Source organism: Populus nigra, chromosome 1, assembly GCF_951802175.1.
Source record: "Populus nigra chromosome 1, ddPopNigr1.1, whole genome shotgun sequence".
Classification (NCBI taxonomy): domain Eukaryota; kingdom Viridiplantae; phylum Streptophyta; class Magnoliopsida; order Malpighiales; family Salicaceae; genus Populus; species Populus nigra.
The window spans coordinates 23,329,299-23,344,288 of NC_084852.1; the positions used below are offsets into that span (position 1 = coordinate 23,329,299).

A 14,990-nucleotide genomic window follows, 5' to 3' on the forward strand; every position below is an offset into this window, starting at 1 on the left:
AGACATGCATTGGATTTTAAGTACCTATCAATATAACATTCATTATCAATTACTATTTATTATTTAACATAAAATAAAATAATATATATATATTTTGAGGGGTGTATATATGTTTATTCAATGATGAAATTATAAAAATTATGTGTGTATTATGTAGATATCAAGAGATTTTGATTGCATATTTTTTTGTTTTTTTTATTCCATCAATTTAATATTTATGTTTATTTCTATTATTATTTAATTGAATAAAAAAATTATTTTAATAAAGAATACAAATACAACCTAATAAATAAACGCGATATTAAATAACTCGATCTATATCTTATCTATTGGATTTTGAGCATCTATCAACATAGTATTCGTTATCAATTATTATTTGTTATTCAACATAAAATAAAATAATATATATGTGTATATATACTTTTAAGGGGTGTGAGTATTTATTCAATGATATATAAAATTATAAAAGTTATGTTTATATATGTGTATTATGTTGATATCAAGAGATTTGGATTGAGTTTCGAGTCAGATTTAACATTACATGAACATTATCTACAAAGTAATCATTAAAAAAACTTATTTATTTAAATTGATTCGAGTTAATACGAGTTTGAAATAAATTATTTATCTCTTATTTCAACTCAAAACATGAAAATGGGAGTTCATTAAAATTTAAATAAATGACTTTCCAAGCTTCAAACCTAGAGATGCCCTGCATTGAGGACCTGTTCTTCCTGATACAGTGATGGGTTTGAAACCTCCTGCTGGCATGATCAAATTTTGGGATATTATATGTTTTCATAAGAAAAAATATTAAATATAACAGGTGCGTTTTATTTTCTCACAGTGATTATGTTGGCAAACAAATCCCACTATGTGCAATATAATTATATAGATTCCTATTTTGATTTCACCTCTTCCACGTTACGAACCCTAGAATATTTGAAGAAAGGGATTCACTAATTGGCGAAAAGTCAAATTAAGCACTCCCCTACTAATAGGGAGATTGGAATCTTGAGAGCCAGCTGTCCTGGTAGATTCTTTGACTTTGACCCAAAGATTCCATTTATTAGTAAGAACCGCACATGATTAACTCCAATCCCAAGGCCTCACAATCTCCTAGAAATTGTAATTTAATCCCAATCAATGGATATTGAACCGATATGATTTGATAGTTAGCAATTTTGTATTTTGTAGATAGATAGATAATGGTTAGAATCAACTGAAATTCTTATGCATTTAACTCGAAATTTATATTTATATTATATAAATATATTTGTAAAATTTTTAGATTTTTTTAATATAATATAATACATGCATACTTTAATATATATATATATATATATATATATATATATATATATATATATATATATATCAAGTATAAAGCTAAAAGATGTGGACAAAACATTATTTTCCTACATCCATTAATACTGTAGATTATAAGTAATTCACAATGTTTTTTTATTTATTTTAACCCTTTTTTTCTTTGGTTATTGATTGTTTTTTTAACTTAGTCTTTATATTATGTGTTTGTTGGGATTTCGAGTTGATAATTTATTTTAATTTACTTTTTATATGGTTATTGTAGTATGAAAAACATATCTCGGTATCGGGTTGGTATTAAAAAAATATCCTAGCAACGCATTATGGTCTATTTTTAAAAAAGTTTAGAAAAAAAATGATTTCAAAAAAACTAGATTATTAAACTTTGTGGAGTCAATGGCCTGGTTTGCATGTTTGGCGAAGTAACCTTAATTGCCTCAGTTTGCGGGTTTAGAGGAGTACTTTTATTTTCTAATAGAACTAAATTATGTGATTATCTATTTTTTATTATATAGTTAAAAAAAATAGTTTAAAAAAACATATTATTAAATTTTAGAAAGTCCATGTGCTTTCACATATTTAGCGAGTTTAACTTTTTTTTCTTTTTTTTTTAATTTATTTATTTTTATTTCACCCTTCGATATCGAGCTGATTAAGAATTGAGTTTCATAATTTATTTCGTTTCGTTTTCTATGAGGTTATCATAGTTTTTTTAAAAATATATCAGTATTAGTTTGACGCTTGATTCTGCGATCATTTATTTTTATTATCATGTAGTTAAATAAACAATAATTTAGAAGAAAAAAAAGTTATTAATCCCAATGGAGTCCATTACCTAGTTTGCGGGTTTGACGTATTAACCTGAGTTACCCGATTTACGGGTTTGGCGGATTTACTCATCAAACCTGAAATTTTTTTTTTAGTTTTTTAATCCTTTAATTTTTTAATTATTTTTTTTTAACTCTTCTTCAATATTGAATGGGTTAGGAAATGAAATTCATGGTTTATTTTTGTCTATTTTCTATAGAGTTATCACAATCTCAAATAAACATCTTTTTTAAAATTGATGCTCGATTTTGTAAGCATATATGTTTATCATAAAATTAAATAAAAATAATTTTTAAAAACAAAAAAGTTATTAAACTCATTAAAATCCACGATCCAAGTCGAAGGGGGACTGAAGTCAATCCAATCTGGTATCGTATCAATATTTTAAAAAAAATGTTATTTCAAAGTTTTTTTGAAAGTTATATCATATTTTTACCAGTCATTCAAGTTGTTTTTTGACCAATTAAATTGATTGATTCACTTTAGATCAACTCCCACATAATTTAATTGGAAACTTGAGCTAGGTATAGAGTCGGGTTAGTAGGTTTTAAAATCGAACCACTTGATTGGATTTAATAATATTGCTAAAAAAATCTTCATCCTCTTAACATTTTTTTAAATTTAAAAAAAGAATAATTCAACATAGAACGAAGCGCAGATTAATTTACTAGTGTTGGTATATATATTAACTATTTTATTTTTTATTAATTAACAAATAATAGTAAATAATAGATACTCATTTGATACCTAAACTCAATGAATAATTTATAAATATTTAAATTTTTTATCCAATAAATAATAAGTAAAGTATAAATATCAAGAAATTCAACCCGTTGATACCGATTGCCTTCCGTAACTGCAGACCCGACAATTAGCACCCTGTAAGTGAAGACAACTGATGAACAAATGGCCATAAAAGAATAAAATTCGATGATTAAAACTAGCAAAGAGTCTTGCATCTTAAAATGCCAATGATGTTCACTTGCGGAGCTATGGAGGATCATGCAAGTAAAGTTCCATTGTTGCGTTCTAACTATTTCTTTGGCTTGTCTAATCTATGGTTTGATTAAAACTGGAAAACGGGGGGGGAGAGGGGGAGAGGGAGAGAGAGAGAGAGAGAGAGAGAGAGAGAGAGAGAGATCCACAGCTTGCCGCTACGGTTGCTGTGTCTCTTTCAAAGACTAATGAGAAAGCCCCCCAAGAAAAAAAAATCAATGACATCTTACCTCATCTCTTTAGACTCAGTCAGAATAAAAAATTAAAAAAAGGAAAAGGAATATTCACCAGTCTACTCATAGGAAGTCAAGTGACCAATGGCATTACATCTGATATGCCGCCATCATCATCAACTGGATGATCCTATTATTTGATCAAACTTTCTTGCAACATGCAGCATCTGATGCAGTGAATCTGTTCCTTGCTGTGGGGGTTATGTCTAGTACTGGAACTTCCATAAAGGAATAATTTTGCAAAAGCAGCAAGAATTGTCCACAAAAATATATGTTCTTCTTTTACCGTATTTGATTAAACTCTGTATATTGCATCATACAAACAGATGAAAAAGAAACTTGGCACAAAGTGACAAGTCGTGAATTAGGTGAGAAGATCATTATTAGCTGCTAAGAAAATTGAAGCTCGTTCACTGCACTACAAAGTAAGAAAGACGAGCAACCCCACCACAACACATCATCACTGTCTTAGTTATTGTGACCACAGAGAGTTGACAAATGAGAAGGTAGTTAAAATCTAAGGGAAACTATATCAATTTTTAACTAACCCCATCTCCCGTCCCATGTATATTTGGACTATTGGACCCCCCCACAACCTTCCCTCTGTATTTATTTGGTCCTGGTGAGAAGGCCATGAAGAGAGCTCCTCGTCTTCAAAATAATGATGGTCAGGTCCTTTGAGTAGTTTCCTGTGGCCCTTCTCTTGTTCTGGCCCTATATGGGGCTCCACAGAGGGTACAAAAAACCTAACTGACTTGTAACTGAAACCACCTGCACATCGTAGTTTCGAAGTCTTCTGTATGTATCGGAACCTTTTTATCACCAGATTCTGTCATGCCACTATGCCTTGTTTTCATTTAATATTTTTCATCTTGGTCCTCTTGTCATTGAGCCTTGGTTCTGCTTCTTGGTGCCCACAGAACTATGCTCAACAAAAGAATAGAGAATTTGAGCAGAAGACTGATCGTTTCTGGGAGTTCCAAGAGCAATCCAATACCTGGGTTGAAGTGGAGCTGCCATATGAACTTGTCTCTTGTGTTAATGATAACTGTACTAAAGTGGGTAAAATTCATCCAGTGACAAGAGATGTAGAAGAGAACTTAGAAAGAGAGAATGATGATTCCAAGAAAAATGAGAATTTGAAAAGGAAGGTTGAAGATGGAGGAACAGAAGCGAATTCTGAGATTGTTCTGCCTTTGAGGAAGAGAATTTCTCTGACTAAAATGTCTGAGTCATCCATTTGGGTCACTGGTGAAAGTGGGTCTATCTATGAGAGGTTCTGGAATGGAATCCAGTGGGTGATAGCACCCCATGATCTACCAGTATTGACTGGTCATGCAATCTGTGTCTTTATTGTCAATCAAACTATTCTTACTCTATCAGAAACAGGAACCCTATATCAGGTACTGGTCTTCTTCCAGCTGCATAATCATATAAGCTCATAACACTTGCTGTCTTGTCCCTATGATTTTGGAATTAAGCTTATACAATTCAACATCTTTGCAATTATCAAGCTTAATTCCAAAAAAACTCCTGTTTTAGGTTTCTTCTAAGATCATTTATATTTTTGCCTTTTAATTTTCTATTCGTATCCTGTTTCTACGAGTCTTAGTCTGGTGGGCAGAGATGGTTAATATCAGACTTGGAGACCAGCAAACCTTGATTGACTAGTACGTGTTAGAGCCTTCTGTCTTCCTGTAGTACTGGATTCAATCAGGAAGGAATACATGCTTCTTTGTAGTAATAACCATCTAATTTTCAATTTATATTATACAAGCACTTGTGATCAGAGTAACCATGTCACCACTTAAGTCTGACATGCAGGCATGGCACTCTTGTATAACCTGGACTGGCTCCATGTCAATTAGCTCTACCACATGTTTTGTATTTGAAGCTGCTCAAGCAATGGTCCCATGATTTTCTGATATATAAACAGAACACTGCAACTAAATAATTTCAATTGAAACCAAAACTAATTCTTCTTAGATACTTTTCTGCTAATAAATTGTGCAAGTAATCTGAATTTGACACCAAGCGTGCTCTGATGACTGCTTGATAAAAATGGATTCACTGCACACTACAACTGCTAAATTGCACTATTATTTCTAGTATGGGATCGTTTATCTTCTTTTTTTTCCCTTTTCAGATGATGCTTGGTGAGAGCTCACAGCCAATTTGGGTAGAGTTCACACCTACTCTCGATGAAAGCACAAATAGAGAAGCAGAAGAAAGTTCATTGATGCTAATAAATTCCGGCTTCATTTCTCATGATGGGCTGTGAGTGCATCATTTCTGTTTCAATACATACCACAGTCCGAAACAGCATAATCACATTACATTACTGCCGCAAATGTACTAATGAACTCCTTGCTTCCACCGCGTTACATTCCAGGAAAATTTATTTCTGCACAAAGAATGGCTCGTTATTAGAACTCAGTGAGGCAGAGCCTCCAAGGTAAAACTTGTGTTTCTGAAACTAAAAACCATCGTCGCTAAAACTAGTTTTATTGCTTTTGAATTTTAGTATCTGCTCACGGTGTGGATTCTGATGAGGAGACTCTAATATTAACGAAATCTATGCTATAAACATGGAACAGATGGGAAAATCACGGGCGACCACCTGGTGCAGATGTTGCAGCAATTGTTGATGCTGCTACTATGAGACCAGACGTAGTATATACCATAAGGTGAGATCTCTCTCAAATCAACAACTCGATGCAACTCAAAAATTAAAAGAACTTAAACAGACAGGCTAACACGAAGTGTAATCTAATTGAAATCACTGTTATTATTCGACTCCTGATAGGTGCACTGCTAAACATCAGATTAGATATGATGACGCCAGTAGTTATTTTCAGATATTCTGTGTAGGTGTCCAATCAAGCCACGCTTTGTGGCTAAGCTGGCTCCTTGGTTCTTGGCTATTATCTTCGTTTTCATTTGAAACACAGTGTGCTGCAATGCAGTTCTACAGGAGATCTTTATGAATATGATAGGAGCTCAAAGCCATCATGGAAGAAGCATATATGGGCAGAAGGGACAGTAGCAGATGCTTCTCTGATGCCATCAAGGGGATGCACACTACATGGCTTGAGTGGAGAATACTCCATCTCTCTTTTTCTTCTAACTAAGGTACCATATCTGTAAAAAAAAACAAATTACTACACACACCCATACAACAGTAAGTGATAAAAAGGCAACACAAACAGGGGGAATAATGTGCAGAACAAATGTTTTCCAGAAAGCCAAATTACCATCTGACCTCTACTCACAATATTTTCTGTATATCCAGGGTGGTAAATTGGTAGAGAGACGATTAAACCAAAGAAAGTGGAAATGGATAGTCCATGGAAGTCCCAAAGATCATAAGTTGACATCTATCACACCAGTTATACAAGATGAGAAAAATGAAAAATTCTTATCATTATTTTTCACCACATCGTCTGGATCGGTTTTTGAGTATCGAATATTGAAACAGTCAGGTGAGTGAAGCAGGTGGTATAAATTCTTCAGAATCTAAAAACGATGAGGCCTTTCACTATTCCTTTTCTTATGCTTTCTAATGATATTCCTCCATGGAGTCAGTGCAGGACAGTTGCATAACAAGGACAATCTACATATGTTTTTCCCTTTTCATACTAATGTATTCCAATTCACTTCTCTGAGACTCGCATATGGAACTACGGAAAATACATCTTCTGGAAAGCCATCAAAGAATGCATTCAATGAGCTGTGAACAAGTAACCAGTTTATTTTAAATCAGTAAACATATATAGGAGTAGGTTTTGTGTATCTCTTAGAATAGTTAAGGTTGCTCGTCAAAGGACTGGAAACTTCCAAATAGCCTACACCAGGGAAGGGAAGGGAAAGGGAAACTTCTGAAACTCCTAGGGAGTTCCATGTGCCATGACTGGCTGGTGAAAAGCAAGACCTGAAAATAGTAAATAACTTCCTCTAATCGCACATTAAGATTCTCAGAGCCATTCATTGGAATCCATTTTTCTTTCAAAGCCCTCGGTGTATTTTAAAAGTTATCCATAAATGTAGCACAATAGAGAAGCTTTCGACGCATATAGCTAGCAATAAAACTAATAGATGTATAGGAGTATTTACAATAGGTTTATTGACCCACACTGCTTCTTGAATGAAATTAATAGCTTTCAAAATGTCTAGTAAAGAAATTTTGGAAGAACAAAAATCGCAAATGAATGACTTCTTGTTTTGGAACCATTTCTTAAAGCATTTCTGGTAGATCATGGATTTAAAAAAAATCAACAAGATAAAACCATGATTTTCAGTGATTTGCTTTTTTCTTTTTGTCATTGGAAAATGTTCGCTGTTTGTAGTAACAATATTGTAAGCCAGGTTTTTTTTTCACATGAAGACAGGCACTGATCAGGAAAACCAAATTCCCGAAGCATGGTTGAGTCATATGCATCCTCCGCATGCGAAAGTTGCAAGTGGAATTGCTGGGATACCACTTCAAGCTGGCAGAATAGTTTTCCCACTGCATGATGGTAGACTTGCAGAGTTGCATCTACCTGGACTGGGTGGAGAAAATACTGGGCCGAACCATCAAGTAAATCTCCGAAAAAGAGCATCGGTTAAATATGTATGGTCAATGATAGACGCCCCAGAGACTGAAGGTTGGAATGCAGAGTATTGCAGAGAAGAACGTGGACCCATGAACTGCCTTGAAGGCATAAAAGACGAGCCAAATGAACAAGGAATCACAAGATCAATGGCAAGAAGGCGAAAGGGAAGTAAAGCACAAGAAGATTACCTATTTGCAGGTGCCAATGGACCGAAAAAAGTTTTGGAAGGATATAGTTTCCCAGATAATTGGATCAACAATAACTTTCGTCTGCGAATGATACATGGAGGCAAATCATTTTTCCTTGTTACTGATGATGGTTTGACTTATGAACATCTTTATGCTGAGAATTTATGGCTGTGGCTGAGGCATGATCACTCAACACCAATGAAAGGTGCCCTTGGAAACTACAATGGAAGTCTCTTTTTGGTAGACATTTACGGGAGTCTGCTTATGAGAGAAAGGAGCGATGAGGGGCTAACATGGGTAAATTGCACTGCCATGAGGAATCTCGGGCGTGTTATTGGAGGCCCTCCATGGGATGGAATTCCAGGTAAAGCTCCGAAAGTTACACCAGAAGATGCAATCTTCTTTGTGAGCAAAAATGGAAGGTTGCTGCAGTTCACAGTAAGTAGAATAAACCATAGTATTTCTATTGGTCTATGACTCCCATACATCCAAAAGATTAAAAGCATCAGAGAATTTCTTTTCCTTCTTATGGTTCACTTAATTTTTCACTTTGTCATTGTCACCATCACCATCCATACATACAAGTAGTATTTCATGTCACCAGGCAACCAAGAAACATTATCAATCAATTGAAACATAAATTCTGGAATATTACTTTAAACACCGACTTTAGGCTAGAAAGCCAAAGCAGAGAGTATTTCTGTGATTTTCCCAGAACTATAAAGCAGCTCATTGCTGATCCGTTAATCAAATTTCTATGCAGGTTGCCCTGAGGAAATTCGAATGGAAAGATTGTCGAAACCCTCCAGATACCAAAGTTGCAAGTATTGTTGACCAGGAGCTGTTCCGGGATAACGTAGTGTTTGTCACTGGAAGGAATGGGAGGCTATACCAGTATAACAAAGTGACTGAATTGTGGCATGAGCATTATCAGTCTCAACATTTGGTTCTATCAAGATCGCCAGGAACTGCTATGAGACCACCCTCACTATCCCTCACAGGCTCACTATTTATGCTTTCAGAAGATGGTGGACTAGTTGAATATCATTGGAATACTGGTGATGGCTGGAATTGGATTGAACATGGAACACCTAATAAAGGTGTAACCTTGATCACTTCCCCTAGCCCATGTTTTGAAGGTAATCAACTTTTTCTTATAGGTTCAGATGGAAAAGTATACGTTAGGTATATGGACAAAATGACATGGAGATGGAAAAACTGTGGCTTCCCTCATGTGGGGCAATTAATGAATGAAGATCAAACACAAGAGGGGGGAAATGATAATAATGAAGAAGTTTGCATAGATGAAGATTTTGCAGCCAGCTTGGAGAATGTTGCACGGAAGTACAGTGATTTTAATAGAAACTGTGACCCAAAGGTTGGTACAAGTATCTTTTCCTTTCTTAAAACTCGTCTTCTAACTGGCTGCTGGCCAGCATTAGTGATGGGAAATCAATGATGAGTGTTTTGAACATTCACAGGTGGCACCAACAAGGCCGATCCCATTTTCTGATGATTCAGTTATCTTCGAGCTCAGGGATGGAAGAGTAAGGAACACTTGTTCATTTGCCGTTTCTGATTTTCAACAATTTCCAGCATTCTTGACAGCAAATTCATTTGAAATGTTTTTCAGGAGGCATAAATTTGAGCAATATTTTCTATCTACAATTCATGCTCTTAAATTCTACTTGTTGCAAGCTTCTAATCTGAAACATTCTTCCAAGGTAACATAAACATGTTAAGTAAGAATGTTGCTCACATTGATAATTATGACAGTTGGCAGAGATGCGAAGAGTGGAGGGCACTCATTGGGTATGGTCACGCACTATTGCCACTCCAACAACCTCGTGCATGGCCAATTATTGGACCGCTGTGGCTTCATGAAGAAAACATACAACGTAGAGAAGAACATGTCAGAAATATACACGCACAGAGCTGCTACAAATACACGAATTTTGTACATTTAACAAAGAAGAATAGCAAAAATTACCATACCTTTTTTCGCTTGCTGTGGGAGAGCAAGCTGGAATTAGATTTGAATCATCAGGAGCAGAATTTCTAACACGATTGGTTGTACAGCGAAGGAATTCAATGGTGAAGGAAGCAAGGCTGTGAAAAAGCTGAATAGATATTATAATTATCATCACTGACATTGTATCTAATGGATCTTGTGATTTTCGTGGTGGTGATGATACTCTGACAAGCAAAGAGCGAGCTACATTAGAGGCTTTCTTCCTTCATCTTGGTAGACGTACGTACCTCCAACACCATTCATCATGAAGTGGATGATAATCACACACAGTAGTCGATTATTCATTTTTAGCTCAGTTCTGAAAGGGAAATGTTTTGGTAGTTGAGCATACGACGACGACATTGTCAGGACCATCATAAGTGCATTGATTAGTGGCCTTCTCTTAGAGCATACTTGTACCTTCATGTCGTTCAGAAGTGTGCCAGTGATAGCTTCCCGGCATAACTGCTGAAAATTAGTTTTTTTTTAATTATTTTCTTATAAAATAAATTTTTAAAAAGTAAATTATTTTTTAATATTTAATAATATCATGAAAAATAAATTAGAAAATTTTTTTTAATGTTTAACCATTCCGAAAATAAAATGAAAATAAGTTTTTAATTTTTTTTTCAAGTTTATTAAAAAAACAAGAATAAAATCTTATAGATAAAAAAATTTAATTTCATAAATTTATTCAAATAAAATAAATAATAATTAAAATAATAAATGCTAAATTTGACAGATAAAAAAAATTAAAATATAATAAAATTAAAAAAAATTATAATTTCATAAATAATCTCAAATAAAAATAAATTACAATAAAAAAATAGAAACCATATATAATAAATAAAATTTTTCATTTAAAAAAATGATAAATGAAAAGCAAACAAAAAAAATAAAAACCCAAATTAATATAAAAAAATAAATTAAATCAAATTCTGAGAGATAAAATTAAAAAATAATTTTAAAATAAAATATATAATAATTAAAAAAATTAAAAATTAAATTTAATAATTAATATAACCAACAAATAATAAAATACATCTAAATTTTTTCATAAATTCTATAAAATGTTTACCTGAAGAAAGATAATTTATTGAAACCAAGATTAAATTTTATCTTTGCTAAAAAGTATTTTGTATTAATCAATTTTTTAAATTTTTCTAATGATAAACAATCAAATACCAGAAAATTTAAAAAATAATTTACAAAAGAAGCCTCCATGTACCAAAAAATATAAAAAACGCTAATGATTTAGCTCGTACGAATGTTGGGATTCCTCTCCTGGAAAGCAGGACCATTCTGCTTCTGTAACTCCCAAAAAGAGGAATGTTGGCCTTCCTTGCCAAGATCCAAACACCATTTGCTATCTGGAACGGGCAAGATTAAAAAATTTATGAATTTAAAAGCCGAATAAAGTAACTAAAATTGCCTCACATGAGAAAAGTTCTACATTGAACTTTTTGCGCCTCCCAAAATCTTTCGGTACCGGAAAAAAAATACATATCTCAAGTGACCAAACAAACCAGATTACTAAACTTAAAGATTAGTACAAAATCAGCGCCAAATACACAGATTACTAAAAAGTTAGCGTTAATCAGGGCCCAAGCACCATTCAACAACACAGAAAAAACTTGTGACCAATTCGTAAACCCATTGAAGACAAGAACCAACCACGATCTTCAATCATAATTACGTATCAAACACCTCAATGAAAACTCATACACCTTCATAATGGAAATCACAACCCATTAATATCTCCTCCTAGGACTCCTTGAGCGAGTCGTTCGTTCAGGTCTGCAAAAATTTAAAGGGCAACAAGTTATATTCCCAGCTGACACAAGTAGAGAAATATCAAATAAGCCAGACCAGATCTAACTCAAGATTTGAAGCGACTCATATACAGTCAGAGAGGACAGCATTATGATCTAGCCTCAGGAAAATACTATCATATATTTTTAGTTGTTCTGGGAGGCATGTATTAGTAATGGCCAGTTCCTTTCCACATAGACATGCCACAAAATTATGCATGGGCAGGTACTTGTGAAGTTGTGCTCAAATCATGTCCAGTACTCACTGTAATCCCAATTCTCAATTAAACTGATCAAAAGAGTCATATGAAATAATAACAGGAAGATACAAGCTGAAGCTTATAGCCTCTTAAAAATGCCTGGACCATTTCATAAGACAATCCACATCAAAGCCAGCTCTTCCATTTTCAATTTGCCCAGTCTGAGTTTGACGCAATGTCATTAGAAGCAGTGTGAATTTCACCATGTTATCTAAGAGCACTATGTTTTGCTTTCATTCACTAAATATAACGGCACCTTGAATATGACCAGGTTTGGGTACAGTCTGGTAATACAACTCCTAGAAATCTATCATTACCAGCCATTGTTTTTTCCTTTACAGACTACAGGCAGGTTGGGACATAATTTAAAACTTCAACATGCAATTTACAGAGCTAAAAGATCCCAGATATTGTAATTTTTTTGAAATTCAGAGAAACATTGATCATTTCAGGAGAGACACATTTAATTTCACTGACATCTTCTCTCTCTAATAATATATCATCTCCAATAATTTTCAGCTTACAAAAGTACAGCATAGAGACAGACCTCATGTTCTTTCTTCTGGAGGCCCAATTGCTGGGGCCATTGCTGAAGGCCCAATCAACATAGATAATCTGTTCGAGCAATGTTCCCCCATTCATTGAAGCTATTGCATTCTCTGCTTGCTCAAACTTCTCATATTCTATCAGCGCGTAGCCCTTGCAAAAAAAATATGTGTCAACTTAATGAAAGAATATTTGTTTCAGAATTTTTCAACAAAGACAACAGGCCAATGTTATTGTCAATTTTATGACCAATATAACAGCATGAAATCATCTCAGTAATCAAGAAATGAAATTTTGTGAGGAAGGAAGACAGAAAAATAATATAGCACTGAATTCGACCACATCAAATCCAATTGAATCAATAACATGCTATTTGCCAAATATAATTACATGTCACTCCATATATGTTGAATGTTACGATCCTTTATTCTGGGTGGAATGCGTGTATTTTACAAATATTGAAATTGACTACCACAATAAAGTGGAATTTCCTTAGCACAGAAACTAGTTCTGGCTAAACTTTGACCTTCACATTATTTCATTAAACATCAGCTGCATTTAAAAACTTGGAATTAATTCACGACAAAATTACGCAACCAATATGTGGACACATGCACAGCTATCATATCCAACACAACAGCAGAGCAACCAATGCCACCCAGAATCCTAAACAGCAGCACTCAACTTCTCTACTATGTGAGCAATTATATTTAATAAAGTCCACTCACATAATGAACCATGAGTGCAAACAGCAAGCGGTAGTAAAAAATCATCAAAACCACCACTGTCTCAGTTCCTCACCAAAAAGCCCAGCACCATACATGCTTTTTGTGCAAAGAGCAACTGGTCCAGTGAGATTGCTTTGTGCTAATCTTGAATCGATCAGATTTTTTCTGATTTGGGTTCCAATTGAAATGTGAAATGGTTCAGAACAAATGCTCCAAACCAAAATTCAGCAAGGCAGAGGAACTTGTAGTAAAATTGATCTTCGTTTTGAACTCAATTTAACAGTGGTTTTCATTAATATGGACACCCAACATAAAAAAAGAACAAAACAACTGGAAATAAGATTCAAAAGAAGAGGAAAATTTTTTCTTACCTTAACAAAACCAGTGCGGCGATCAAGATTCAAATGCAAATTTTTTATTTCCCCAAATTCACCGAAAGCTTCTTGCAGATGATCATCTTGTGCTTCCTCATGCACTCCACTCACCAAAATTATCCATCCTTCAACAGCTGTAAATATATGGAACAATTATCATCCATCTCAAGTTTCAGAACAAAAGGAAAACTACTTTTTTAAACAAATGACAAGAGATATCAGCTAGCAACAACAAAACATTATCTGATCACACAATCAGAACTTTCAAAGCATCAGAATTATTCACAAATTGCTCTATGGAATGATTAAGAATAAAAGGGTACAGTTATTTAAATAGTAGTGGAGACGGATCTGATAAATTACTACTCCAACAATAAAATTAAAAAAAAATAAAATTAGTTTAGGAGAATCCCCAAGGAGGGACAATATTCTTAGCACACTGTGGAATGTTTTCAACCTATTTTAGAACTAGCTTATTAGTAGATGCAATTGGATAACTCCAGGCATCCTTACATCAAGCAATCCATAGTGTTAATTACTCTCAATGTCAATTTACAATTATCCACCTCAAAATTCACTAGAACCATTCAAAACCCTACTTTTTCAAAAACAAAATAGCAAATAATTCTGAAACCCTAGAATTTAAACAACAAGCAAAAAGTATCTAGGGTTTAAATTTCACTGACATCGCTGGGGGCCAGGCCCACCATCAGAACCGAGGGAATCAAATCCACGACCGGAGAGGCGGCTCTGTCTCTCAGCATCAACCTCTTCTCTAAACCCACGGCCTTTAGTCTTTTTAGGAGCGGAGAGTGAAGAAGACGCACTGCCTCCAGTAATAGCTGACTTTAACTTGGGGAGTGGAGCACGAGGTGAGGAGGAGGCGTCGGCGTCGGCGGCACCGTCTTCGTCCATCAAATCATCTTCCTCTGGCTCAAAATCCACCGCTTCGGCCTCCGTGTTTGCCATTATTATCGAGTGGTTTATCTCTCAGGAAATCGTGACGGGTGGTTTGCTCTGTTTTCACTACAATTTTGTGAATTTTTTCTTTCTATGTTGGTGTTAGGGTATTTATAGTAAGGGTTTGGGTGTTC

The 14,990-nt window shown here is 34.4% G+C and overlaps 2 protein-coding genes and 1 long non-coding RNA gene across 6 annotated transcripts; 1 reads left to right on the forward strand and 2 right to left on the reverse strand.

Annotated features, from left to right (window-relative positions):
- The first annotated feature begins 3,951 nt into the window (after positions 1–3,951).
- Positions 3,952–10,702, forward strand: LOC133692150 (uncharacterized). 4 transcript variants are annotated; one of them, XM_062112893.1, is made up of 10 exons: positions 3,952–4,786; positions 5,530–5,660; positions 5,776–5,838; positions 5,981–6,070; positions 6,335–6,515; positions 6,676–6,865; positions 7,772–8,604; positions 8,930–9,544; positions 9,648–9,713; positions 9,800–9,936. In XM_062112893.1, exons 1-10 carry the CDS (start codon positions 4,184–4,186, stop codon positions 9,806–9,808), a joined length of 2,781 nt encoding a protein of 926 aa, XP_061968877.1. In that variant the 5' UTR covers positions 3,952–4,183; the 3' UTR covers positions 9,809–9,936. The 4 variants fall into 4 exon arrangements, with proteins under 4 accessions (XP_061968877.1, XP_061968861.1, XP_061968870.1 ...); XM_062112877.1 differs by lacking the exon at positions 9,800–9,936 and adding an exon at positions 9,943–10,702 and having other exon boundaries at positions 3,955–4,786; XM_062112886.1 differs by lacking the exon at positions 9,800–9,936 and adding an exon at positions 9,943–10,702 and having other exon boundaries at positions 3,956–4,786; positions 6,350–6,515.
- On the reverse strand, positions 5,620–10,303 carry LOC133692171 (uncharacterized). Its single transcript, XR_009841837.1, has 3 exons — positions 10,162–10,303; positions 9,926–10,042; positions 5,620–5,787 (listed from the first exon to the last, which is right to left on the reverse strand). It is a non-coding gene; the product is annotated as an uncharacterized LOC133692171 (long non-coding RNA).
- An 876-nt stretch (positions 10,703–11,578) lies between the features above and the next one.
- Positions 11,579–14,954, reverse strand: LOC133687643 (RNA-binding protein Y14-like). The gene is made up of 4 exons (XM_062107056.1): positions 14,583–14,954; positions 13,894–14,030; positions 12,796–12,947; positions 11,579–11,974 (listed from the first exon to the last, which is right to left on the reverse strand). Exons 1-4 carry the CDS (start codon positions 14,863–14,865, stop codon positions 11,929–11,931), a joined length of 618 nt encoding a protein of 205 aa, XP_061963040.1. The 5' UTR covers positions 14,866–14,954; the 3' UTR covers positions 11,579–11,928.
- Positions 14,955–14,990: the final 36 nt, after the last annotated feature.

What these genes read in the sequence shown, in the direction of transcription:
- LOC133692150 (XM_062112877.1), top strand. Translation starts at nt 4,184, where the DNA reads ATGTATCGGAACCTTTTTATCACCAGATTCTGTCATGCCACTATGCCT. An exon ending in TCGAATATTGAAACAGTCAG is followed by an intron (nt 6,866 to 7,771) that starts GTGAGTGAAGCA and finishes ACATGAAGACAG; the next exon opens with GCACTGATCAGGAAAACCAA. An exon ending in TCGAGCTCAGGGATGGAAGA is followed by an intron (nt 9,714 to 9,942) that starts GTAAGGAACACT and finishes TAATTATGACAG; the next exon opens with TTGGCAGAGATGCGAAGAGT.
- LOC133687643 (XM_062107056.1), bottom strand. Translation starts at nt 14,865, where the DNA reads ATGGCAAACACGGAGGCCGAAGCGGTGGATTTTGAGCCAGAGGAAGAT. An exon ending in TGGGCCTGGCCCCCAGCGAT is followed by an intron (nt 14,031 to 14,582) that starts GTCAGTGAAATT and finishes ATATATTTACAG; the next exon opens with CTGTTGAAGGATGGATAATT. An exon ending in TCCAGAAGAAAGAACATGAG is followed by an intron (nt 11,975 to 12,795) that starts GTCTGTCTCTAT and finishes AAATTTTTGCAG; the next exon opens with ACCTGAACGAACGACTCGCT.